The following is a 27,356-nucleotide window of genomic DNA, read 5'->3' as shown; positions in this document are numbered from 1 at the left end:
GGGAGGGGAGGGTGAATTCTTGTGTTTGGGGTTTTGTGTACAGCACATAATACAATAAAAGCAACTAACAGAAATCACTTTGGAACTCTAATATTGCACAGTGGAGGGATGGATACAATTGCTAACTGTACAATCCCTCCCAGAGACAGCAGTGCTCCTGGTACACAGAGTATAATGCTGTGAGCTCCAAAGAAGACTGGTAGAAATCTGGCTAGGCAAAGATACATTCATGATACTAAGAAATATAATAACATTCAATTTATATACCACCCTTCAGGACAACTTAATGCCCACTCAAAGCAGTTTCAAAGTATATTATTATTATCCCCACAACAAATACCATGTGAGGTGGGTGGGGCAATGAGAGAGCTCCTAGAATCTGTGACTGAGCCAAGGTCACCCAGCTGGCTTCAAGTGGAGGAGTGGGGAATCGAACCCAGTCCTCCAGATTAGAGTCCTGTGCTCTTAACCACTACACCAAACTGGCTCTCAGAGAAGCCAGAGAAGGCTCTTTGCTGTCAACTACTTCTTGTCCTTTGAATCTGGCATCTCCCCCATTTCTTCCTTAAACTAGTTTGAAAGAAGGACTGCAGCTCTAGGTGTGCGTGCATCTCATTTGTGCATTCAGTAAGCAAGTCTTGCATTTATTTCCCAAAATCTGTTTGACCAGATCTGGCAGTAGGAAAATAGTGGGAAGGGATGACTTTGTAATCCAACTGGAGGAGAAGGGGGAGACTGCACCCTGGCTACGAGGCTGTTCTTCATTCCTGTACTCTGTTCAGAGAGCTCAGCAGACATCAGCTTCTAATACTGCCTTGGATGGTATCCTCACCGCTGCTGCTTTCGGTTCAGACATTGCTGACTTGCGCTTGGCTCCCTGAATTCAGGGTCACACCACCACCTTTTGTAGCTAATAAAACTACGCTGAAGTTAGAGAAGCAACATGACTCATGTTGGGGCATGTGCTTTGCATGTGAAACCCCCAAATTCAAGGCATGACTTCCCTAATTAGTCTCCAAGTTACAGGGGTTGAGAAAGACCTTTCTCTGCTTAAAGTGCTGGCAAGGCTAGTCTGTCATTTTCTGCTTTAGTATAAAGCAATAAGTTTTGCAGTAAGTATTGTTAATAGTTACTTTTAGGATGAAAGCCAGCTGTACTACAAAGGGTAGGTCCAGATTTGTAAGTAACTGCTTACTTATTGGTCTGAAATAGCTGAGTGGTCAGGGTGGGGGTGGAGATTAGGTTGCAATCCTAAACATACTTGGCAGGGGTGGAGAGTGCCATCAAGTCATAGCTGACTCAGGGTGACCCCTGCTGGGGTTTTCAAGACAAGAGACTAACAGAGGGTGCTTCACATACTTACTAGGTAGTAAATCTCATTGAATTTGATGGGATTGAATTTTGAATATGCACCCTTAGGTTTGCAGTGTCTCTGTCTGTTTCTCACATGCTCGCACACACTTTTTCCAGTGTCTTTTGCAAGCAAGCTTTAAATTTTCTTCACTAATCTTGCTAGAGAGGGTAGAAGCTGTTTCTCCAGAACACGGGCAACAATGGATTGTATAGATGACTGTAAAACTCTATTGCCACCAGTATGATAGCATAAGTTGGAGGGCAAATATTTTAACCTGTGCTTTGTAGCTTTCTCTGGCTGCTTTGATGTTGCTGTAGCTTGTGCCCAAGAAAGCTAAAAACAGCAAAATAATTGCTTGCTAGGAACTGTAGCAATAAAAGGATTTCCTTCGCATACCCTCAGGGTGTAGAAATGGTCTTCCTTTCTATGAGTGATCAGATGTTCCTGACCTTAAGTAGTTCCTTTGCCAGCCCTAACAAACAGGACTGTGGCCAGTTTTGCTGTAGGCCAGGATTCTGCTGTCGCTAAGCCCTGTCCAAATAAATATTAAATCAAAATGTGAAGTTGTGCCCTGGAGTCATTGCTTATCAGGGTTAAAGTGGTTGTGCTCAAAAAAAGTTGGCAGCGGTCCCTAAGACCAGAGTGTATTAACTTTAAAGTTTTGTCTCTGCTGCTTGCACAAGTTAGAAAATCTGATGTTAACATTTTTTTAAAGAATAGCAGTGAATTAAACAACTAAACTCTGATGTGCAAGAATCAGAGACAGAACTGTGCTTGTCACACAGGTATGCATGGGCTGAAGTTTTCTCTACTGCCCAGATTTTTCATACACTTTACCTATAGTTCTGACATTCTGAAACGAAAGATCAAACATGCACAAGATAAGCAATAGTGAGGGGTGAGATACATCTGGAGTCCTGGATAGCTGCTGGTACAATTGGTCTTTTGAGGTAGCAGCAATTGGAACATCTCTGTATTGAGTTTACAGCATCTGAGACTTTTTAGTTTAGAAAAAAATGTGATGAAGTGGAAAAAGTGAAAGGCCAACTAGAAATCCAGGGTATGAGCTTTAGAGAGTCAGAGCTCCCTTTGTCAGAAGTGGAGGATGTGCAAATAGGATTGCTAGCCTCTGGAGATCTGGAGTGATAAAGGATCTCCAGGCCATATAGATCACGTCCCCTGGTGGAAATGGCTGCCTAGCAGGCTGGACTATAACATTATACCCTACTGAAGTCCCTGCCATTGTTAGGCTCCACCCCCCAAATCTCTAGGAATTTCCCAAACTGCTGCTGGCAATCCAACGTAGCAGACTCCTAAAGCTTTGCATGAAGCAAGAAAACATTTTCTTCCTCAACCATGACACTAGAGCTTGGGTGCAGGTGGAGGCAATGGCTAGTACATTGTGGGTGAAAGAGCTTGGTTGCTCACCAAGTAATAAATGGTCACGATTAGTCCAGTAGCACTGAGCACTTTGGAGAGTGGGGAAAAAGGAATAGTGGGCTTTGATGCAGCAATGGCGTAGAGGTTAGGCATATTCCGGGAGGATAGTCCCCTGCATAGCTGCTAGCCAGCATCACCAAAAGGAACCTCCAGTGCCAAAGGCAGTCAACCTCTGAATACCAGCAATGGGGTTGGCCACTGTGCCAGAGTCTTCTGAAGAAGGGCGCTGGACCCGATGCGGCTCCACAGCTGCTTGTTACATTCTAACATGGGATGGAGCTGTAAGGGAGAAGGCCACGCCCTAGCTCGCCTTTTCACCCAATCGCTTCCTTCCTCCCAACTTTCGATTTGCATACCACGCCTCGAGGTTTCTCGCTTGGCACTGAGGGTGGAGCCTGTTGCCCCGCCCCTCGCCTCCTGTCTGGGCCGTGGCCCCGCCCCCTCGTGCCAGAGGCTCTATAAAAGCTGCCTCGGTAGCTTCCGGCGGGAGCCGGAAGTGGTCGTCCGCGGCAACCGAGCGGCGGTGGCCATGGCGTCGGGCGGCTCCCCCGCGGACCGGCTCCCCCCGCCGTTCCCCGGCGCCGAGGTGGCCAACGCCCCCTCCGCCGACAGCGACTCGGACGGGGAGGACATTTTCACCGGCAGCGCTGTGAGTGACCGGTGTGTGTGTGTATGTGTGCTGAGGGAAGGAGGAGGCTTGTTGTATCTCTGTTTGCTGAAGGGAAGGGGCTGCCCTGAGGCGCTTTTCTCAGGCCCTGGGTATGCTTACTCGCGAGTAAGCCCCGTTAAAGCAGCTGGGAACTTGCTCCGTGCAGCTTCTTGAAGGGAGGTGGCCTCAATCTGCCTGGTTGTCTGGAAAGAAATGATATAATGTAAAGAGAGAATCACAGAAAGGAACTCAAAAGAAAAAAAAATTGGCTGTGAAAAACGAACTGCAAGTATATGACTCACCCCAAAGCATGAGACGTTTTTTATAAGAAAAATTCTCTAGATCAAAAATCATTTTATAAAGTGCATTGTTAATACAATTTCTGAAAGGCTACAAGTACAAAATTATTTTTGTATCCCTTTTTTTATGTATCCAAAACATAGAAAAAACATCAACTACAGTTTGGAAAAACTGCTTTTATCCACCTCCTTGCCCCCCCTTCTCTCTCCTTCCAAAAAATCCTTTTTTTTCTCTTTCACTCTTTTTACTTCTCCCCACTCCCCTCCCATTTATTTATTTATTTAGTGGAAGTTTGAGCCTTACCTTACAAAGTTATGCCCCCCTCCTTTCTTTGTTGGAAAATTAAATCTTAATGTGGGTGGGTGTCAAGCTTCTTTTTTTAAAAAAAACAACAACTAATTTTACTGTTTGTTTTTAGCTGCGGTGGTGGTCCCCAGCATTTTTGGTGTGGTGGACCCACAAGTCCAAATATATTCGCTGTGGTAATCCACCTTAAAACAAAACAGCAACGCAAGATGTGCACAGGTTGATAAAACTGCAAAAGACTAGGGCTCCCACAGACTTTGTAACCCTCTCTTTGGGGCAGTCAAAAAGAGTAAGAGGCCAGTAGCGCCTATAAGACTAACAAAATTTTCTGAAGTAGTGAGCTGTGACTCACAAAAGCTCATACCCTACCACAAATTTTGTTAGTCTTATAGGTGTTACTGGGTTCTTGCTCTTTTCAGCTACTACAGACAAACTAACATGGCTATCCATCTTGATCTCTCTTTGGGGCGAGAGCCACAGATTGGGAAATTGTGGGCCACAGCAGACCAACACTGCTAGCATTCTGGGTTTTAGGTGGGTGTGTCACCTTTATTAAAGGAGCCACAATTTTTTAAAAAACCTAACGATTTATAGTGGCATAAGCATTAGTGAGCTAGGGTCCATTTTGTGCATCTGCAGAACAGGCTCTGAATCGCAAATGCTTATGCTACCAGAATTTTGTAGTCTTGATGTTGTCACAGGACTCTTTGTCATTTTGACTGCAGCCAACCAAGAGTGTTGTTATGTACCTTAAAGACTAACAAAGGAGTTGGGTATTTCGGAGTTGGGTATTTCTTATAACTTCTCTGTAGATTATTTAATTTCTTCTTTATAGTATTATTTTATTCTGAAGTCAGTAGTCTTTTCCCACTGTTGCAATCTGCCTACTGAGCCTCACTGGTATGAAAGAGCTTGAGTCTTTCACCCTTGTGAACTGAAGCAAGTGTGAGTTAATCTCTGAAGTTATCTTTCCTTCTACCGCTTATGAATCCTGCATGCCTAAATTTTATGAAATTTGGTATACTGCTTTTCTGCTCTCTAAAACTCTCAGATCAAACTCCTTTTAAAAATCCCAATAGACCTTTGGTCAGCATAATAGTACACTTTTGTTTGTGTTGAACGCCTTCCTGGAGTATGCAGGCTGCTTCCGTAATCCATTAACCTGGGTTCCCACAGCTCCTGCTCTTTCACAGCAACATCTTGGAAGATCCATTGGGAAAATTCTGTGTCTTAATTCAGACACAACTTTAAACTGTTCCCTATTTTAACCATTGCCGTTTCTCATTGTCTGAGATAACCCTTTTAGCTGACTGTAGTTGCCCTGGCAGGTCTCCAGACAGGTGGCATATAAATGTTCTAAATAAATACATTTACTCCTGAGAATATATCTTGGAAATCTAGGATGTATTTAATAAACAGATTTGGTGTAACTTCATTCATCATTGTTGGCAATAGTGTCTGCACACAGGCGGGGCAGCTTGTTAGCAGAGAACAAATTACAGCAAGGGACTTGGGGTTAAGCCATGTCTTAATAACTAAGCTCCTCTTTTCTCTTTCTAGAGAAGTATTCCCTTTTGGGGAAAATAGTGCAATAATTGGAAGTGTGATTTGCTGAAACTGTCTTCATATGAGATTGCAGAAGTAGAATAATCCTGATGCTAGAGAGCAGGAAGTTGCATAATTACCGCATAAATTGCACCAGCCCTGCATAAAACAGTATCTAGCACTGATTTGATCATTACTGTAGATCTTCAAGAATTTCATGGTTTTTGAACTCCTAGTTGGGACAGCATGATCTCTTTTCTTGGTAGGGTTAAGTTCTGCCCCTAGTGTGGGCTGAAACAGAAGGGTTTTGTTCTTTAACTACAGCTTCACAGAGGTGGGTTCATGGGACATACAAAAACTTACAGGGACATCTTCTGAATAGAGTTTTGTTCTCCCAGGCCTTCATGGCTCTGCTTCTCAAGAAACAAAGCTCTTTCTGAACGACAAGCGACTGAAGCCTTCAGTGCCTCTGTTTGCTTTTTGCAGCGCTTGGTCCAGCCACCCTTTGCTCTTGCGACACAGCGGCTTAGAGAGCTATCCGTCCATGGTGCCTCTTGGGTCTGTGACGCGGTTCTTGCTACTCTTTGAAACTGCCAGCTCAGCCATGCAGACAATGTCAGCGCTGTCTCCGGGTGCCAGAGCATTGTGCCTTCAGAAAGCTGTTGAGGAAACAGTGGGCTTTTATAAATCAAACGTTACAGTGGTTGAACTGTGTCAAATTGCGCCAGTGCCTGCAGTTGTCCTGCCAAATAGAGTGGTGTTGACTTCTTCTCTGCAGTGGTTGAAAAAAGAAACATACTGTATGAAATGACTTTCTTAGCAGGGGGCTGAGTTACTGTTCACGACATAAGCATGACTTCAGTGTTTCAGACAGTGTCAGATCTGTTGCATCTCTGTGGCTGACAGCTGTAATTGAGGCTGTTTCATTGGCCTTCTGAGCATGACCTTCAGCGAGGGATATAACCCTGCAACTCACGCAATGTACTCTTGTCTGTACTCCTAGAGTAAGCCGATGTCTCCTAAGAAGGCGTCTCCTGTACCAGTAAGAAACAGTTCCACAGCAAATGGTGTCCACGAAGACCAAGATGATCAGGATTTATTTGCAGGTATGTTTTACGTTCTCAGTTGTTAAGAACTGAAGAAAGACAGCACAGCTATAAATTCTTTGGTTACCCAAGGAGAAGAGGGTTGCACGTTTGTGTACTTCGTGACAAGCTGTTCAGTGCCACCTTATTGAAACAATCGGGATTACAGAATGAGACCACAATGCATTAAAAGCAGTAATACTTTAAAAAAAAAAACTGGATTACAGAATTGGAAAACAATGTGATAGAACAAACAATACCAGAATAAAACTGTCTTAAGGTTTTCAGGCATTAGAATCCTGTTTGCTTCATAAAAATACCCTCCTGAACCATTCTGTTTAAAGGCCTGCCATTTATGGTTTAGGTACTCCAAGATGCTTTGCCAGAATCATGTGCCTTCCATTAAAGATTGACGGCTGGCATGTCTTCTGTGAACTCCTGTGCTGAGTGACTGATACTGCTTGACAAAAATTGGGCTTTCGATACCCTTTCTGTAGAGCCAGAATAGTAACTTATTTGAACTAAAGACAATCTCTGGGGAGTTAAAACCGTGGATTTGATTATTTCAGGGGAATAAGTTTACATTTTGCAGGTCTGTGAGTTTGTGATCAAACTGCCCTCTGGATCTTAAACACGCACCGATCACTTTAGATTTCTAAGCGCACTTGCACCCTGGCTGGTGGCTGCTCTGTACTTTGGTTTGGGTCCACATCTCAAAATTAACTTAAAAACCTTTTCTGTTGAACCTATTTCTTGAATCACAAATGCTTTCAAACAGGAACCCAAGCACCTGATCTGTCCCATATACGTCTTGCTTCTTTTCTGGGTGGAAAATGTTAATTCTTCTGTGTGTTTCTAAAAACATTGATCTGGCCGTGCTATTATAAAGAACTTGAGAGTTAACAGCATCCGGCTGTTGTTGGGGAAATGTTTTTGTTTAAACACGATTTAGTTTTGTTTTGTTTAAACGAGGCAGTTTCAAAGAGTAGCAAGAAAGATTTAAACAAGGGAATAGCAGTACTTAAACAAGTCTCTCCTATGCATATTTATGTGTGTATCACCACTGTGCATTTTGTATAGTTTTATTTACGATTCTGTATGGTTTGCAGCTAAGCTCCGGTTCTGTTATTTAGAGAGAGTAGCTTCTAATGGTTTCCCTGGTTAGAATTTTTGTTGCTGGAGGAATTGGGCTTTTTTTTTTAAAAAAAAAAACTCCTCTGTGGTCTTATCCTTTTGTAGATGCCACGGTAGAGCTGTCTCTGGATAGCGCACAGAACAGCCAGAAGAAGGAGACAGCCACTGTGTTTAGTCCCACCCCTTCTCTAGAGAGAACAGCAAATTCATCATCTGTGCACCAGTCCAAAACCTATGAGGAGGTATCTACTACTGTGCTGTGTGCGGGATTACCAGATCTTCTGGGGCGGGGTGAATGGCAGTGTCTGGGATCTGGTGACAGTCTCCTCTTCAGCATCCAGCAGGTTGGGCCTTGCTTGCTAATTTCTTCTGCTGCTTTTTCCAGTCTAGCTCAGTCTTGGAGCAAGACTTGGGCTCCTCTCTCCCCCCCCCCCTCCATGCAAATCTTTGGAAAGAGGTCTGATGATTCTGGCTTTTTAAATTGGATTCCAACACGACCTTAAGGAAAGTGGGCTGGGAAGAAGTCATAAATGGAAAACAATTTTATCATCATAGTGAACTAAACTCCTTTAAAGTTGGATACACAGCTTGATTCAAAAAAAGTTTGTGATGTTTAAGCACTGCTAGCATCTAGACCAGGAAGAGGGATTCACTAAACTGTTTCAGATGAACTCTGTGAAACAAAACTTTTAACTTTCCTGCTAGCTGTGTTTTCAGCATATCTTTTAAGGGGCTGAAATGCTTGCCTTTTAAAAATTCAGATTTTAGCACTGAATTCGTATCTGGGCGTAACAGCTGCTGTGTACCATGGCTAGTTTTTTATTCCCACCTCCTTTTGTCCATCAAGTTTGCAATGGAAGTCTTGAGTGCTAAACTGCATATTCTGTACGAGGCCTGATTGAAATCCCTGGATTTTCTGTGACCAAAGTGTGTTTCTTTTGCTTCTAGCTGGAAGAAGAAGAGCAGGAAGACCAGTTTGAGCTTACAGTGGGAGTGAGCGATCCAGAGAAAATTGGTGAGTCGTGATGAAGGGGGAGTGAGTGGACATAATTGGGGAGCTGCATGGAGGTCTGTATACTAACAGGTTTGCCTTGGCCTAAAAGCTGGAAGTGTTGTGTCTGTTGATGGTACTCAAATCTGCTTGGGCAGTGCTGAAGGAAGAGGGAACTGTATTCTGGTCCACAGTCTCATAACTGCTGAATATGGCAGAGGGTTCCAGGCATGGTTCAGGATCATGATGGCTTTCATGGGACTTTTAAATGCTACAGCTATGATTACTAAACTCTACCAGAGAAAGAACTGCAGAGATTGCTAATGCAAGGCTGAAAGTCACTTGGAAAGACTGTTTATGGACAAGACTTTTGCCAATATAATGGAAATGAGGCTGGACTTGATAACTTGCATGTGTCCATGTTCACCCTGTGTAAGAGAGAGGCTTGAAGCCCACGGACTATAGCAGTAAGTATGGAATGCTCTTGGCAAGGAATACCAAACGGGGGTCCCTTTCTTTTAGAGCACTCTCTCAGCTCAGATGCTGAACATGTCTTCCAAGCAGAAAGTGATCCTCTTCCACCTAACTGTGATCTGTTACGGACCCAAACACTTCTCTGGCCTGACATGACTCTGACTGTATGCAGACAACTTGGTTAAAGTTAATGCATTTTAATTAAAAAAGAATGACACAATCCAACATCTTGTTGGTGGTGTTTGATATGAGCAGTTGCCTGATTGGGGGCAGTCTATTCCAATTAAACTTTGGAGGCAACTTCATTATGCTAGAATCCCTAGCCCTGGCACACGCTAATGTTGCATGCATAGAGGTGCAGTTTAATCTGGAAGCCTTGTGCATGCAGGCTTGTACGCAAGACTTCTTGTCCACAGCGTCTTAACTTAAGTCAGACCATCTAAAAGGTGGGCAGCTGAACTGCTTGGCACACACAAAACTACGGGTCATGTTAAACGAGTCATTTGTAACACGCTAGGCAGCCCAGAGAGCTTTGCTACCCATCTGCACCCAGTTGGGAGCTTAAGGGAGCAGAGATGCAGGGTAGTGGTAATTCTTCCTGTCGTTCTGCAGGATGTTGGATTGCACCGTGTGCATGACAAACAAGCTGAGGTGTGGCCATTTGCTGTGTTGGAATGCCCTCTGTGTCCTCAGACGACTAGCAGCCGAAAGAGGCCTCCTTGCTTGAGAGAATCCCGGATGTATTTTCCGAATTGCAGCTGTTAATACAGGAAAGGAGACGGTGCAGGAACAGCTGCCTACCTGGGGAACATTATGCTCTTTGCTTAAGGGTTCTCTCTGCTCAGGGATGCAAGCTGTGTACAGTTTGGCCTGCTTGTAGCCAGCTTCCCCTGTCTTCTCAGCTGCCTTTGGTGCCATAACAACCGCTCAATTGTTCAGCCTAGAGCAGATGTGCAGCACTCGGCCAGATCCTCACAGTACAACAAGCCCCTAATTATGTTCTCACGGCTGTAGGAAGTGCAGGGAGGACCTGGCACTGCAGTTGTATAAGCTTCAGCTGTTGGTATCCTGCAGGAATAGTTAGAAGGAAGGCTTCCTGGGCGCACCCCTCTTGCCAGCACTGGGCACGACTCGCGAGATGGAAACAGTCGTTGGGCTGAAGTTTGCCTTTAATGAACCTGCAGTAAACGTTTCTGTAACTAGTCACTTTGTCCAGCCTTCCGCTTTTAACAGATTGGTTAGGAAACGTTCAGAGCGGAGGTATGAATCTATGATCCTAGCTTGGTTGCCCCCTGTTCCTTTGCTGTGGTACATGAGAACAGCTGCTGTACCATTTGTGGAAGGGTTTGTTTTACAGCATTGAAAGACCATAATATTCATTCCGTTATCTTTACTGTAAGTAAGAGTTTCTTCATTCCAATTCTGAGTCCTCCAGTTTTGTTTTTAATGAGCAGAAACACTTTGGAAGATCTGTGTTGTGTTCCAAATATCGTTGTTGTCCTCTTCTTCGATGCCATGCAAAGTTCCACATGCCTTTGTAACAGCATCACACGGTCGGCTGTTGGGTGTGCTTTCGATTCACTGTACTGCTCAGAATCTTGGCAGTGGTGACGCTTCGTTAGCTGCCTCCGTGAGCTGTTTTAGGTGTACTTTAAATTCACGTCCCACTATTTATACATGCAGATTGAGTCAAATGAGGCTCACGGCTTCAAGCAACTCAGCCACTTGAAGGTTAGGGTGAGATATGTTGGGCAAAGTGTTGCGAAATTCTGCAAGACTGGAAATATGGTATCCCAGGCGGCTGTCTCTTTGAGTCTGTTTGATTTTAGCCTTCTGTGAGTTGCACCTGGTAAATCTGAAGAAGTTGGATGGGAACTCAGGAGGGGTTTTTTGAAATTGGTGTTAGCGCCACCAACTCTGTGCTTTCTTCCTCTACCTGGAAATAATTTCCAACTTTGGAACTACTTCATGCCATGAGATGTGTGGTGTGTGTTTGTGTGTGCTTGTTAACAAAGTAAGATTCATGTCCAGTAGAACCTTAAACAAGAGCCCCTTGGCGCAGAGTGGTAAGATGCTGTACTGCAGCCCAAGCTCTGCTCACGACCTGAATTTGATCCTAGCGGAAGCTGGGTTCGGGTAGCCAGCTCAAGGTTGACTCAGCCTTCCATTCTTCCGAGGTCAGTAAAATGAGTCCCCGGTTTCCTGGGGGTAAAGTGTAGATGACTGGGGAAGGCAATGGCAAACCACCCCATAAAGAGTCTGCTAAGAAAACGTCGTGATGCCATGTCCCCCGCATGGGTCAGTAATGACTTGGTGCTTGCACAGGGTACTTGCACCTTTACCTCTTTTACCTAGAACCTTAAAGACCAACCAACAAGCCTATCCACCTGAAACTACCTTGTTAAGAGAGCGTACCTTTTTGGGTTGCAGGTATGTGCCAGTAGCCCCAGTGGCTGAAAATCCTCATAGAATGAACACATGCTGAAGGCATGCTTTCATAGTTGCCTGTTGAAGGATCAAGGTTTATATAATATGTGAAGTGACCCTCAAACTTCCTGAGAAAGAGGTCTGTGATTGGCCCAGGAGTCAGTTCCATTGACCAATTTATGTATCAAGCGTTGTCCACTAGGAGGAAACCTTTGCCACCATTTTGGCATCATAGTATGCAAATGACTCTGCTGAAACTATCTCCTTGATTTTCTCCTTTCCGCAGGGGATGGCATGAATGCCTATGTAGCCTACAAGGTGTCAACACAGGTATGTCAACTTTTGAATCATACTGAGAAGGGCAAAGGAGTAAGCAGTCTCCAGCGAACACAGCAGAACCATCTTTCTTTAAGTCAGCCCTCCGTTCCAGTTGTGAAAAATCTTAGCCTTGTCATGGGCATTAATTATCTCACACTGGAAACCTTGGTTGTTCCAGGGATATTGATTCACTGGGCTGTTTGCAGTCTTCTGATTCTACACTCCAGACCTGGGGTTTGCCCATGCTTGAGGGCAACCTCGATACTCCGTAAAGCATCAGTGATGCATTATATCCACAAATCAAAGGAAAACTGAATTCAGCAGTGAAGCTTTTCTTTATTGCCTTTCTACTTGACCATCTGTTGCAGCACCTTTTTGGGGACAATTGGAGTAATTTTGGCAATTGAGAGCCGAAACAATGTTAGAGCAGGAATAGAGTGTCCTTCTGAATCGAGAATATCCTGCCACCCCCCCGATTACAAGAATAAATGGTGCAAAATAAGCAAAGCAAAGGGGGAGGTTTGAGAAGAATCAGTTAAGAGGTTGAAAAAGGGGGTCTTCCAAGGGGTGTAGGCAGGGTTGCAGAAGGCAGCCTCCGGAGGCATGTTCCATGCATTGTGCAGTTGTGACACTGGTTCCGTCACCAGAGTCACTTTTGTGGTAATTGCTTTTTTTGTACGGCGCACCATTTTGAAAAGGGGTGTCCTGTTTTCCTAGTCCTGTTATGTTGTGTATTCGTTGTCTCATGCTCTTTGATTGCGTTGTTTCACACTGCGCAGTCCACCTTGAGTCTCAGTGGGAAAAGGCAGGGGCTGAAAATAAAGTTAATAAAATTGTTCTTTTGCAAATAGTGACATTTAGCGCCTGGAGACCCTGTTTGTTTGAAGTTTGGCTGCTGATTGATCCAAGAGTTAATGGTGCTGTTATCATTGTCTGTTGGCTGTCATTTGAACACTCTAAAAATCTGTTCACCGGAGGAGATTTAGGGGAGGGGTTCACCGAATTCCTGTGCTCTGCTGAGAAGCCCTCCCTCGAAACAGCTGTTTAGATTTTGTGTGCCACATCTACAAAAGCCCACATGTCAGATTAGCTTTTCTGATCTCGCTACATCTGTGTGTGTTCTTGAGGGGACAGTATCTCTTGATGTTCATCTTGTGCAAGGAACAGAGCTGCCTCTTTTGCTTCCCCGTCTGAAGGGTTGGCGATGTTCTCAGAGCATTGCAAGATGTTTCTCATGGTCTCTTAGCAATAGCGCATCACCTACTCTTGGCAGAATTGATCCAGGCTGTGGTCCCTGTTAGTCCTGGCTTCCTGTAGGAAGCAGGCATAAGAGGCACTCTCTCTAGTTCAAGGGAGCACATCGCTGAAATGCTACTGTATATCCATTTTCTGAGGAGATGTGTGTCCACCAGGGAGGCTACAACTTAGAATTTTATACAGCAATGTGTGGCCTAGGAAGATGCATGGCAAAAACCTGGCCATTGCCCCCTATAGGCTAAAGAAACTGGAAATTTTGCAGGGAACTTTCTTTCAGCATGGATGGTGAAATTAACTACATTATAGGAATAATGAGTTTTTTTCTTTAGACACCCGACTGCTTAATTAGTGGATTGTGAGTGAGGCGCTGCCCCCCTTTTTAAGATTATTTTTGTATATGGTGAATTTCATTTATGTGGAACAAAAATATCTTTCCTAGCCCTGTTGGGGGTGTAGCTTTGTGTTGACCAGACTCGTGTCTCAAAAAGCATCTGCATTGAAGCTTTGGTCTGCTGCGCATTGATTTAAGCAACAAATAGATCTGTTAAAGGGTAGGCAATGACCTAAAAATATTTTCATTGATTTCACTGCCCCAACAAACACAGCATTCTTTTGTGTTTTCCACAATGTTGACAATTTCTATTTTCAGCTCTCCCTTCACCCCCAGCTGCCCCAGTCTTGGCCTGTTTTGCCAACTGGCAAATATGTGTGGGCTGAGATCCAGCGAATCAGTGTATTAACCTAATTACACAACAAAAGCTAGAGAACTTGTTTCCTGAACTGCAGCCCTCTGTTTTTGCCTGGCAAAGCAAAAAGCCTTGAAAGCAGTTTTGGATGTAGCATGGAAGTTGTCTGCTCAACAGAAAAAGGAGCATAAAATGCACACACCACCACCACTGTAATGTTGAGTAACCTTCTGAGTCTTGACCACATCTGGATATTTAGAATCATAGGACTGGAAGGGACCTCGAGGGCCATCTAGTCCAACCCCCTGCACAATGCAGGAAATTCACAACTACTTTCCTCCCCCCCACACACACCCCAGTGACCCTTGCCCCATGCCCAGAAGATGGCAAAAGCTACTCCAACAGTACTACTTCAGAAGCTACTTCAACAGTAGCTTCATGTCTTTCTCACTCTCTTTGGTATTGGATAGTTGTGACAGAGCCCTAAGTTCTGTCCTGCTTTTAAGGAGATAGAATCATTCTTTTAAATAAAAAAAATGCTGGCTGTATATTCTTGGAAAAAATTAATAAATGCACACTAGATAAATATACTGAAGAAAATGGTTGTAGATAGTGTGATAGGTCCATGTGAAATACAAAGATGTTGTGTGGTGGTTGGAGTGCTAGCCTAGGATCTGGGGGACCCAAGTTCAAATCCTTGCTCGGCCATGAAAGCTTCTTGGGAGACCTTGAATCACTTGTGCACTCAGTCAATTATACCTTACAGGGTTGTTGTGATGATAAAATGGAGGACTGGAGAATGATGTAAGCCATTGTGTGTCCTCGTTGGGGAGAGAGGTGAAATATAAATGAATAAATATATAAATATTGGGCCTGGCCAGTTGGTTGCTCCCAATAAAAAAGGTTCTGTTTAATGAAGCATATTGTATGTTAATGATAGGATGTTTTGGAGGTCTTTCCTTCATAGGGTCGCCATAGTTTGGAGGCAACTCGATGGCACATAACATACACACAGTGTATGTTAATTACTAATTTTTTTATATTACATCTTTAATGTTAGAAGCAAAAACATTTGGTAAATTAGCATGGTGCGGACTTTTAATTTTTCCCAGCATGGTGGTGGTGGTGGGAGCTGGAAAATGATAGTCCTTTTGAAAATGCAGCAGCACTGGCATATGTCCGTTCGTTAGGTATAATTTGTTGATGGCTTTGTTTCGTGTTTTCTGACTCTGTCTTTTCCTGTCCCTTCTCCAGACCACTTTGCCAATGTTCAGGAGCAAGCAGTTCTCAGTGAAAAGGAGATTCAGTGACTTCTTGGGCTTGTATGAGAAACTGTCAGAGAAACACGCGCAGAATGGAGTCATTGTCCCACCTCCTCCTGAGAAGAGCTTAATAGGTGAGGATGTCTGGTAATTTTGCTAGTGGCATTGCACATCCCTGTTTGAATGCTTAACTATACTCCAGTAGATCCAGAAGAGTTAGCCGTGTTAGTCTGTAGTTGCAAAATAGCAGAGTCCAGTAGCACCTTTAAGACTAACCAACTTTATTGAGGCATAAGCTTTCGAGAACCACAGCTCTCTTCATCAGATGCATGGAGGGTATGAAGAAACTGGACAGAGATATATAGGAGGGTGCAAGGGGTGAGGGCCATATAGATGCAAATCAGTTGCAAAAGTCATGAAAGAGGTGGAGTGCACAGTCTATGCTGAGTGTGACCCTTCCCCTCCATTACTGAATCTGAATGGAATGTCTGAGTATTTACTTCAGTAAATGCCCTTAACAATTCTTACGTGCGCATTGGCTGCCTTCTCGAGATACCTTGTATGTGAAACTTGGGGATTTCTGGCACAGCAACTTGTTTCCCATCCTTTCTGGCCGCATAGTTTGTCAAAGGCTGACTGCTCTTCTTGAAGGTGTAAGGAGTCTTTCTACAGGAATGCCTCCAGATCAGTTGGCTTTGAGGGTCTGTGTTTGTTTCCTAAGAGTTGAGCTCTGCACAGAAAACATTGCCATATCCCACAAGAAGGTACATGCAGTGCTTAAGAGCCCTGTTGCATCAGACTGTTAGCTCATCTGATCTAGTATCCTGGCTCCTGCAGTGGCCAGCAAGGTACCCTCAAAAGAGATATCTGCGGGGCAGCAAGACAAAATCCTTTTCTTCACTCCCAGCAGTTGGAACTCACATCAAAAGTTTCTGGACATCAAGGTAACATTTAACTGCCACAGGGACACCTGTCATTCATTAATCTGTTCAGTCCCCTGTAAAATCAATCTAAGCTTGCTACATCTTCTGGCAGCGAGTTCCACGAGTTAATTATATGTTTGCATTAGTACTTTCTTTTGTCTCTGCTGAAGGTGATAAAGAGTAGGGGAGCGATTTAGATTATTAAAAGTGAAGATACATTATTCACATATGCAACTGTCTTTGTGATTGCCCTCTCTTATAGGGAAAGTATGATATGAGTGATCTATAAATGGCACCTAACCCCTTTCATGATAGCTAAGCTCTGTGGAACTGGGTGTAGTAAGTACTGGTTCTGTGAGGGAGAGAAAACAGACTTCTTACACGTATGGTGGACATGTAAATGGGTAAGAGATCACTGGAAACAAGTTGTCAGTCTATGGAAAACAGGATACGTTGAAGCTGACTCCCCCCTTGCAGCAAGAAATCCAAGCTCTCTTGAGTCAAGGTTTTTTATTGAGAAATCATAACTAAAGCGTATATATGACCATAGGTTACACAGAAGCAATTAAAAGCGACTGGCTGTACACAGAACTCTTGCTGAGAATGACGTATGGAATGCTTGCTACAAAGTTCCAGTCCTTCCCTGTGAGCCCCCCACCCCCAGTGCCCAACCAGCTGGGCATAGTCAGTGGGAGAATAGGAAGGAACTGTCTCAAGGTCTCTGTGGTGAGCCATCCAAGATAAGCATGCTGTCTTCCCAGGAGCTGGGCAGCTTGTGTGAAAAACTACACGCACACACACAGACAGAGGATGATTGCAAATGAAGGGAAGATGGAGGGACTGTGGGCAACAGACCTGACACAAGTGGCGGAAATTATATTGGTTGGATTGGAGAGAGAGATTCCCTGTAAGCCAGAGAGCTTACTGTCGTGTAGTTGGCATGCCTAAAAATTTTCAAGCAGTAGCTTTACATAGGATTGTCACAGCCAGATCGGTCTTTGCAAGCAACCAAGCCAAAAAGTTCATTACTGGCTGATAAAAAGAGACCTACGTACCGGTGAAACGAATGGCCTGCCAACGAAATAGAGATACTTCCAGATTAAACTCATTATGGTTGAAGGTTGTGCAGAAAAATGGAATTTGCAACACAATGTGAGTGTTTTTAATTTCGCAGGGTTTTTATGGTTTAGGTAGACATACTTGCTTTGAACCTAGTATGTATGTCTATTGTATTGAATAAATACTTGTTTTTAAAAAATGAAACCATAGGTGAGTCGCCTCCCCTTCCCAAATTATAATATTATGAGTGGGAAGGAATAACATTTCATATCATGGAGAGAAGCTTATAAAACTTTCATATTATGTTCACTCTCTTGTGTCCATCCACCCTTCCTTCCCCAATTCTTTTTTCTAACTTTAAAAGCCCAGATTCTTTCACTTTTCCTTGTAGGGAAGATGCTTCAATATCTAAATTACTTTGATTCTCCCTCTTCTATACTGCCACCCTGCCAGCTCTACAATACCCTTTGAGGTGGGGGTTATTAAAGCCACACCCAGTATTCTGAATGCAACTCTGCCATACTTCTGTTACACAAACATTGATTTTTTTTTGCCTCGGGCAGCATCCCATTTTTAAGGCAGATTGTAGGTGCAACATAATTTCTCTCCTCTTTTTCCTCCCTCCCTTCCCTTTAGGAATGACCAAAGTAAAAGTTGGGAAAGAAGACTCCTCCTCCACAGAATTCTTAGAAAAAAGACGAGCCGCTTTGGAAAGGTGAGTAAAGTACCCGTGCCATCAATTGCGGATGCTCCTATAGAAATTTGCTAGTAATTCCCTGTTAGTCTGGTTCCTTCAGTAAGGAAATGTGTAATTTGTCCAAAGTAGGGTCAAATCTTTTGCCACTTTGGCCTCCATTTATTGGCTGTTGTTCTAAGCAGAAGGTTTCCCCAGCTCTACAAGCCCAGTGTCTGTTTAAAAACAAAACCACACACACAGTAGCTGAATATCGAAACCCAGGACCTTTGTGTGTGCAAAGCGTTTAGTAGGCTACAGTGCTGCAGCTCCCAAAGGAGGAAGGGTCACATGCTTCAGCATTATCTATCTGGAACAGATCCAGCAAGAAACTTTTTTCAGTCCCTGTCCTCTTATAGCTCCTGGCCACCACCACCGGCCCTGGGCTTGATCTCATAATGAATAAAGCGTCTCATTCATTTCAGAGCAGGTCTGAATACATTCAGGAAGGATGTGTTTCTTCTAGCCCTGGGATCCAAATAAAGTGAAGATCCTGAAAGCTGCTTTCATACTCTCCTCCCCCCCCCCACAGATGGGGGAGTTGATAGAGGAAGCAGCGTCCTTCCAGTTCTGCATCCCTAGTGCAGTGGGAAGTGATCTCAGAAAAGATCCTTTGCATTTGAAACTTCAAGCTGTAATTAGTTTTATTTTAAAGCAAGAGTGTGACTCTTGAATGAGCTGGAGTGCCAGAAATCCCTGCCCAGCCAAAACATCACTGTTTACCCAAATCTTCTTTTCCACAAAACTGCTTTTTGATTGTACAAATCAGAGAATCTCTTCCCCCCCACCCCCCCGCTCCCAACAATTTTATTTATAAAAGACTTCCCTGAACATGGACCTTTTAAGTTCTTTCTGTAACATGCGCTCTCTTTGGCCGAAGTGCTGCATTTTAAAGAAAGAAGCTAAGTCACAAATATTTTTTTAAGGGAAGAACAAAACAGAACCCTTGCTTATTAATCTTTTCCAGGTATCTTCAAAGAACCGTCAATCACCCCACCATGCTGCAAGACCCCGACGTGCGGGAATTCTTGGAAAAAGATGAGGTTGGTTTGCTGCCGTGCCCGTTGGGGCCTGTGAGGCGTTCCTGCGCTTGCAGGCCAAACTTCTCTAATACAGCTTTTTGGCAAAACTCTGCCTCTTTTGTAAGGAAGGTATCGATGTCGTGAGGGGACTCGTACTTTCAGTATCACTGAGGGGTTTGTGGCCAGTGGAGGAGGTGGATTTTCATTTGAAGTGAAGAAGCCAGTTGTATAATGAGAAGTGATCCCGAGCTGTTTGTAAGAACCAGGAGGGCTCTTGCAGTATTTGGTTGGGGTACGAGCAATCTCCTTTTCCTCTCTGATGCTAGAACCTGGGAGGAGCTGGTGCCAGTGCTGTGGTCTTTCCAGGGAACTTTTCTGGAAGTTTTTGATTCAAATTTAAATAAACAATTTAATCATTTAAATAAAGTTAGCAAAATTTAAATAATGGTAGCAAAAGAAGGTAAATAGCCTACATTTCATTTATCTATCATGATTGTTTTGCAGCACAACAACCCCAACTTTAGATAAACAAACTACGTTTACTTACGTGGGGTGGAAATTTTTCCACTGGAAAATGTAGCATCAGAAAAACTCCTTTGGAAAACTTTCTACCCTGCATCTCTGGCTGGTACTGTAACAAGCCACTTAACCAGTTCCTGGGCTGTCTGGTTACCACATAGTGAGCTCGTGTGTACACAGTGACTTGTTGCACAGGAGGAGTGGTTTTTGTCCATGTTGCTGCAAACTGAGCAGGAGGCAGAGATGCATTGGCTTGGAGAGTTGTTTGATCTGAGTCAACAAGCGACTGCTTGTTAACCGCTTGTACCTACAGGACCGCCTCTCACCACAGGTTCCCCAGAGGGCACTCCATTCTGCTTACAAACACCTTCTGGTGCTCCTTGGCCCCAGAGACATTCACCTAGCCTTGACCAGAGCCAGGGCGTTCTCAGCCCTGACTCCGGCCTGGTGGAACATTCTCTCCGTCAAGACTAGGGTCCTGCAGAGCTTGTTAAAATTCCGCCAGGCCTGTAAGACGGAGATGTTTTGCCCAGGCCTACGGTTGTGGTTGAGGTGTGGGCAGACTGCCCAGTTGGCCTCTCTGCAGCAGCCTTTGGTCCGCTTGTTTTACAGTCTGGCAACCTGCTTTTCCTACCTCCGTGATACGAGTGTGCGGGGTGTCTTATGGTGGACTGTCATATGCTGCATCTTAGGTTGTGGTTTTAATTTTGTATTGGAATTATTAAATTGTATATTTTATCTTTTATTGTTGTTCCTGCCGGGTATGCAACAATACCATCAAACACTCCCAAGCCATAAGTAAATAACTGGCATTAAAATTAAGGCAAGGCATCTGTAGTTATAGATAGGTATATTTATGTATATATACAAATGTTAGTGAAGGCTGTTTGTCATTCCAGTTATTAGAAGTTCTCTGTTTGAAATCAATCAAATGCCTGCTTGTTGCTTCTTCGGTCACACCCTGTGTAACCTCTTAATCTGAAAATTCAGTTAGCTCTGAGTTTGTTAGCAGGATAGGTGATCAGCGTTTGCCTTCTTACAGCTGCCCCGAGCAGTCAGCACCCAAACGCTAAGCGGAGCCGGCTTGCTGAAGATGTTCAACAAAGCTACGGATGCCGTCAGCAAGATGACCATCAAGATGAATGAATCCGACATCGTAAGTACTTTAATATTTCTTCTGAAGTGTTTCCCGCTTTGTATCGAACCTTGACAGACATAATTTTTTCTCCTTGGACAACGTTTCTAGAAAGGGGATGTGAACCTTCAAAATCAAAACTTAACTTCCTTTCAAATGGGAACTTGGTGTTTCCGTCTTTCCCTTTCAGTGGTTTGAAGAGAAACTCCAGGAGGTGGAGTGTGAAGAGCAGCGCCTACGGAAACTACACGCCGCTGTAGAGCTGCTAGTTAACCACAGGAAAGGTAACATCTGATTGGGGCTCGCTCTCTCCAGCTGGAAACTGCTGTAGGGACACCAGAGCCTGGCATAAAATGTGGAATCTCGGATAGGCTCTAGAACGGTGCTGCTCTCACCCTGATGCCCCTCAGAGTTTTCTGCAGCCTCTTCTGCTGCAGCTGGTGCCAAGCGGATTGTGGATTTCTTTAACTACCACGTGGATACTGACCGCGCTACTCTCACACTGTGTAATCCGCCGTGAGTCTCATTGAGAAAGTGGACCATAAATCACATAAATAAATACAAAATACATTACATCGGACATGTCCGTCACCCCGGGCACACGTTCCTGCCCAAGAATGCAGGCTGTAGTCTGTCTAAATAGTCCTGTCTCCTGGATTTCCTCTCCCCTCTTGTTCGCTGCTGTGCTTGATGCTCTTCCGCTTGGCCGTACGAACGCTTGGGAAGTTTGGAACTGACTATAAGAAGGGGCCCAGGAAAGTTCCTGACTATAAGAAGGGGCCCAGGAAAGTTCCTGACTATAAGAAGGGGCCCAGGAAAGTTCCTGACTATAAGAAGGGGCCCAGGAAAGTTCCTGACTATAAGAAGGGGCCCACAAAAGTTCCTGGGTGCCGAGGTTCTCCTTCGGTGTTTTGCACACTGTTGTCCCTGTCGAGCAGCCCTCGGGCTGTAGCTGACTCTCTCCTTTCTTTCTCCCTGTCTCCTTAGAACTGTCGGTGAATACAGCTCAGTTTGCCAAGAGCTTGGCTATGCTGGGGAGTTCCGAGGACAACACGGCCCTGTCCCGGGCACTTTCCCAGCTGGCAGAGGTGGAGGAAAAGATTGAGCAGCTGCACCAGGAGCAAGCCAGCAACGACTTCTTCCTCTTGGCCGAGTTGCTGAGTGACTACATCCGCCTCCTTTCGGTCGTCAGGGTAAGCGCTCCTCACGCCTCGCCTGCCTTCTCTGGCGTGCCACACGGAGACCACCACCACCTCCATCCCGTTGTGTGTTTCAAAAGGTGGTCGTCATTCTGCAACCACAGGCTTGACAAAGTTCCCAATGTAACCGTGTACCTGTTGCGGCCAAAGTCCGAAGATGTATATCACATCCCCTGGGTTCTAAACAACTAACCTATGATATCAGATCTGGAGGCTTTTTTCCTGGCATTGTTGCCCTTGACTTTAGCTTCTGGCTTGGCCAGCCTCGGGTGAGAGTAACTGATGTTGCCTTGATTCCATCCATCAATTTTTTCTCTTTATTGAGTTCCTGAGTAGCATTGCGCCTGGCGACTTACTGCCCTCTCTGCTACCGGAAACAGCAGAGTCTTCTAGAGGACAAAGTGTAACTTCCACGTCTTCCCTTGCATGGGTAGTTGCAAAGCCCTGAGCCAGCCCATGCTGATTTTCCAGCAATCTGCTTAAGGGCTTTTAAGCTCCCTTCTCCCAGCTGCCAAGTGCCACGTGTACTTGGCCTGAGCTACACCTGGGAGACTAGAAGTCTTACTTCCCATGTAGTACCAGGGCCTGCAGAGCTGAGCCCTGTCGAAAGAGGGGCACGGCATGTTGCTTCCAGCATCTCTCATCAAGTGAACTTCTAGCAGTCCCACAACAAACTTTGCATGGCTTAATGCGGGGCTGTAGAAGGCACATTTGGCAGTAATGTGCATGTCGAATGAATGGGAACTACTTCTAATCTCTGTATACTTGTGTTTCTCTGGGGACCCAGAGCAGCTCTTAACTTTGCTGCTAGCAGTGGCTGCCTTGTCACGTCTTTTGCCTGCAGTTAAGACACCACAATGCAAGAGAGGCTGGCTGCCCCCTGTCAGAACTGATCCCTGCTATGCATTAGACTGCAGCACCCAAGGGGGTGTGGCCCTGTCTAGAGACCTCTGTCCAGAGGCCAGAAGAGATTAACTGGGTAATGCTGCTGGCATGACTCAGTTGAAAGGCCGTCTTTGCCAAAGCGCCACTTTATCTATGAACAGAATAAGGAATGTGCATGTGTGAGAGAGAGGCTGCTTCTGATCTGTACCCCTTCCTCCCTTCTTCCCAACAGGGGGCCTTTGACCAGCGAATGAAGACCTGGCAGCGTTGGCAGGATGCTCAGATCATGCTGCAAAAGAAGCGGGAGACGGAGGCCCGGCTGCTGTGGGCCAACAAACCTGACAAGCTGCAGCAAGCCAAAGAGGAGATCTCGGAGGTGAGAAGCGCCTGCCTCAGTGGGGCAAGCCCCCCCACCCGTCTGCATGGGCAAGCTGACATAGGCGAGCCGTGGGCCTTTAATGTACTGCTCCAAGCCCCGGGGAGGAAGGCAAGGCTTATGCCAGATGCTTTTACTTTATGGGAAAAGATGTGGTCTGTAGTGAGCTGATCCCAGGGGAAGTGGGGAAGAACTGCTAAATTGCTTGCGGGGGGGGGCACATTCCCGCCACTGTAACAGCTCCAGAATCTCAGTTACAGTAAAGTGAAAATTGGTGCAAATGTGTGCAGCAATAGAAAAGGGCAAAATTGAGTTCTTGGAGGGAAAGGAGCACAAAAACAGCCTAAGAATCCATCCTGAACATAATTGTACTACAGTCTGTCTCAAAGGCAGAGATGGAGAAGATAAAACAGCTGGAGAATGATTGGACTGGTGGGTGGGGGCTTCTTCCTTTGGGCTTTTATTGGGGAGGGGGCATGAAAAGGGCTCGTGGCAGGAGAAGTGGTATGGGTGTTCTCAAATTATAGAACTTGACATCATCTTAATGGTCGCTTCTCTTCACTAGTGGGAATCGCGTGTGACGCAGTACGAACGGGACTTTGAGCGGATCTCAGCAGTTCTCCGCAAAGAGGTGTTGCGATTTGAGGTATAGTGCAGTTCGCATTGGAGACAGTGGCCAGAGCCTTTAGCTTGGCCAAGGGTCCTGGGGAAGCGGCTGTTTGCATTGTGGACCGTGGAGATGGTGGTGGCAGCGTGCAAAACCTTTTCCTGCTGCTGGAAAGATGGGAAAAAGGGGAAGGTTCACAAAACAGCATGGTACAGGGACGGCATCCTTGTTATCCCTTCCAGCCGATGCCATCACTGGGTCTCTCCTTGTGTTTGCCAACATGCCAGCAGTGTTGCATCTTCAAAAGGAGTATGAAAAGATTTGACAAAAAGTTCACACTTCAGTATGAATTCCTGGCATCCAACTCCCTAGAGTTGTCTCTCTTGTGCCAGTTGGATGTTTCGTAGGGCGGGTGCCCGCTTTTAAATTCTAGCACAAAACTGCCTGAGCTACTGAAGTTGCTGTGGAACAGCAGCCCCGCATTCTGTACCTTTGGCTCGGCGAATGCCACATCGGCTTAAGGACTGACTCATTCGGTGGCATGGGGTGGTGTACGTAGATGATAACGGGAATGAAATTGTGCAAGCAGAGGAGCGGGGGGCGGGAGTGCTGGGACTGTTGTCCAAATTCCCAGCTCTTGCCTTGTAGCTCTTTCCCAGCAGAAAGGCGCCTTAATTTTTTTTACCCTCTTTTTCTCAGAGAGAAAAAACAAAGGACTTCCGAACCAACGTGACTAAGTATCTGGAGACCCTATTGCATTCACAGCAACAGGTGAGCGAGCAAGAAGCCGGGTGTGTGCCTTCACTTGTTGACTCCTGAGAGGCCCTGTAAACCATTGCGGCCCAGTAAAAGGCCCACTAACTGCTTCTCATGCATGGCCAGTGCATAGCGTACATAGATGTCCCTATCAAACTCGGGTGTTGGCTTGCACTTGTGAGTTATCTACTGAGGCAGCCCTGCCCTGTGCAAGAGAGACACACTTATCCCGGTCTGCTTCTGTACAAAAAAAGTGCAAGCTCTGGAACCGAGGGAACAGCCTTCAAAATAACGCACTCCACGCATACGTGACGCTGCCTTATATAACAGACTCAAGACTGCTTAGCCCATCTGGCCGGTATCCTCTGTTCTAAGTGGCAGTTGTCCGGGGTCTCTGCAGAGAGGTCTTTTCCCAACACTGCCTTCTCGAGAGCCTTTTTTAAAAAAAAAATGGGAGATGCCAGGGGTTGAAACGGGGACCTTCAAGCCAAGCTGGTGCTCTCCCTTTGGCAGAGGCAGGTGCAGCCTTAACCCAAATCCTCCGAGGACGGGAAGCTGCCTTGTCCAGTACAGAATTTCCTCATTGGTACATCCGTCTCAGAACCTGCCTGGCAGCAAGTCTTGGAAAGAAAAAAGCCTCTCAGCGCTAGCTGAAAATCCTCTCTAATGGGAAGGGCCAGAGGTTAAACCTGGGGGCCTCCAAGATGCAAAATGTGTGCGCTCTAAAACCTCCCACCTGGGGAAGTGGTATGAAAAAGGGGATTTACTCCCTTCCTGGAGATTCGCTCAGCGGCCCACTAACTTTCCCTTCCTCTCTCTTCTGTGTGCTCTCTGCAGCTTGTCAAATACTGGGACGCGTTCTTGCCGGAGGCGAAGGCCATCTCCTAACCAGAGCAGCAAACGCCCCCTCCCGGACTGACTGCCTTTACTACGTTATACCTCCTTGGCCTTTCAGATGGAGCCCCCTTGCCCCTCCCCAGAGCTGATAGACTCAATCTCCTGAAAGAGCAGCTTTCCCAGCCTAGTATCTCTTCTTAACTGTATATTTTTTCATTTAGGTTCATATGCACACACACATATATATATATATATTTTCTTATTTGAAGAGAAACTAGTTTCCTGCTTAAAATGTCAAGGCCTGCCATTGGTAACAGAGCTTTGGGCTGGGGTTTAATGTGTATTTTTCTGACTTTGGTATCAGGCCCAGGAAAAGCTTCCTGTGACTCCTGCCGTGCCATGAAGACGACTGTATAATAAAACTTAAAATCAGGGCATGGTGGCTGAACTGCCTGTGTCTTTATTTCTGTGCTGTGGAACAACTTGCCTGAAGCCTGAACAGCTGAGCTCTGGGGTGGGCGAGAGCCTTCCTGGTGGACCTGCACCCTGCTATAGTATGGCACGTACCCTTCTCTCAGTGCATGTACCTTGGAGATTAGTAGAGTTAGGATCAAGCTATGAAAAGGCCTCTTTGAGCATACAGCTCGATCCTTTTTATTTTGATCTTGAGTGGTTGCATTGGTGCTAAACGGCGTAAGCTGCAGAACGAAGCCTAAATATTCAGACACTTGGCTGAGCCATGAACCATGGCCTGAGAGGGCCTTTGCCGAACGATGCGCTTGCTTTTGCTGCCCTGCGCTGTTCTGGCCAGGGCCTGTTTAAAAAAAAGTTTCTGACGGCTGCCTCTTCCTTCCATGGTTACCTTTGTGAACCTTGCTTGCAAAGGGGAGGCTTCCCTCTGCTCAGTGTTAGACGTGCGTAAGAGGCTGTAGTTAAGAGGATGAGGTTGTGGGGGAGCACAGAAGAAAGGAGAAAAGTATATTGCGCATGCACTGCTTTGAAAAATGTCCCCACTCCCCCATGCTTCAGCAATTTGGAGAGGGGATAAGGTATTGCTGGCTAGAATGACTTGTTTGTTCAAGCACTATTCTGCAAATAGCGTGATGGAAACCGGAGCAGGGGAGGGGGGTGGAGTTGTTTTCTAAATGCTGTGGGTGGAAACATGTGCCTGCTTTTTTCAGCTGTAGTGTAGTTGCAGTGCTCTAGAATCAACTGTAGCAGTCCACCCCCCCCCCCTTTAAACAAGATAAAGGCAAGTCCTGTGTGTAACTTATTTTCTTCCCCTGCTCCTGAACTGCTTCTCCTTTCACAGTGCATTGCTTAGATATTTCTATACTCACTGTGATGCGTGTGCCCCCAAGCACCTGGGGAAAGGCGTAATTTATTGCAGGAGGTGGTGTGCTCCAAAGGGCTTCTTCTACCTGGTTGCATTTTAACTGCACCTGCTTTTTTTTGCTGGCATGTTTTTACAAGTGGTGAAATTTGGTGTTCATTAAGTATACCATAATGCTGAAATCACTTGGCTGGAAGCTGGATCCTGCGAAACCTCTTGTGCTTGAAGAATTGGCTTTAGCCTGACCTAAATATCTTCTGTGCAGAGAATGTTGAAGGGGGAGTAAAGAAGCAGGGAAGGATGAATCCACAAACCAAAGCTGGAGCTCTAGCACCTTCAAAAACAGGATAACCCTGCTGTATTATTGTAAAATGAAAGGATGGGGCTAAACGTTGCAAAATTTCTTGAAACACTTCCCACCCCCCCCCCTTTTAAAACATCCTACTAGAATGTTGCTCCAATTTTGCCAACTTCAGGTTGGCAATTCCTTGAGGTTTTAGAGGTGAAGTCTGGGGGAGGGTGGGATATGGGGAGGGAACTCAGCAGGGCATAATGCCATCGAGTTCACCCTTCACAGCAGCCACTTTCTCCAGGGGTGCTGATCTTTGGCCTGTAGATCAGCTGTAATTCCGGGAGATCTCCAGCCACCACCTGGAGGTTGGGAACCCTGTTGCAAGGGAAGCATAAGCAAAAAAATCCCAAACTGCTCCGGTTCCAAAACATGGGCTGAGTTTTAAAACAAAA

The 27,356-nt window shown here is 45.4% G+C and overlaps 1 protein-coding gene across 2 annotated transcripts; it reads left to right on the top strand.

Moving 5' to 3' along the window:
- Positions 1 to 3,290: 3,290 nt before the first annotated feature.
- On the top strand, positions 3,291 to 25,709 carry SNX1 (sorting nexin 1). Of its 2 annotated transcripts, XM_055002763.1 has the most exons (15): positions 3,291 to 3,443; positions 6,598 to 6,700; positions 7,919 to 8,055; positions 8,762 to 8,828; positions 11,992 to 12,035; positions 15,221 to 15,362; positions 17,847 to 17,925; positions 18,911 to 18,986; positions 20,527 to 20,640; positions 20,810 to 20,903; positions 21,607 to 21,812; positions 22,936 to 23,079; positions 23,645 to 23,725; positions 24,386 to 24,457; positions 25,280 to 25,709. In XM_055002763.1, exons 1-15 carry the CDS (start codon positions 3,324 to 3,326, stop codon positions 25,328 to 25,330), a joined length of 1,530 nt encoding a protein of 509 aa, XP_054858738.1. In that variant the 5' UTR covers positions 3,291 to 3,323; the 3' UTR covers positions 25,331 to 25,709. The 2 variants fall into 2 exon arrangements, with proteins under 2 accessions (XP_054858738.1, XP_054858739.1); XM_055002764.1 differs by lacking the exons at positions 3,291 to 3,443; positions 7,919 to 8,055 and having other exon boundaries at positions 6,623 to 6,700.
- The last annotated feature ends 1,647 nt before the right edge of the window (positions 25,710 to 27,356 follow it).

This window comes from Eublepharis macularius, chromosome 18 (genome assembly GCF_028583425.1).
Source record: "Eublepharis macularius isolate TG4126 chromosome 18, MPM_Emac_v1.0, whole genome shotgun sequence".
Taxonomy (NCBI): domain Eukaryota; kingdom Metazoa; phylum Chordata; class Lepidosauria; order Squamata; family Eublepharidae; genus Eublepharis; species Eublepharis macularius.
Note: the sequence above shows the minus strand (reverse complement) of the source record. Positions and strands in the feature narration are given on the sequence as shown.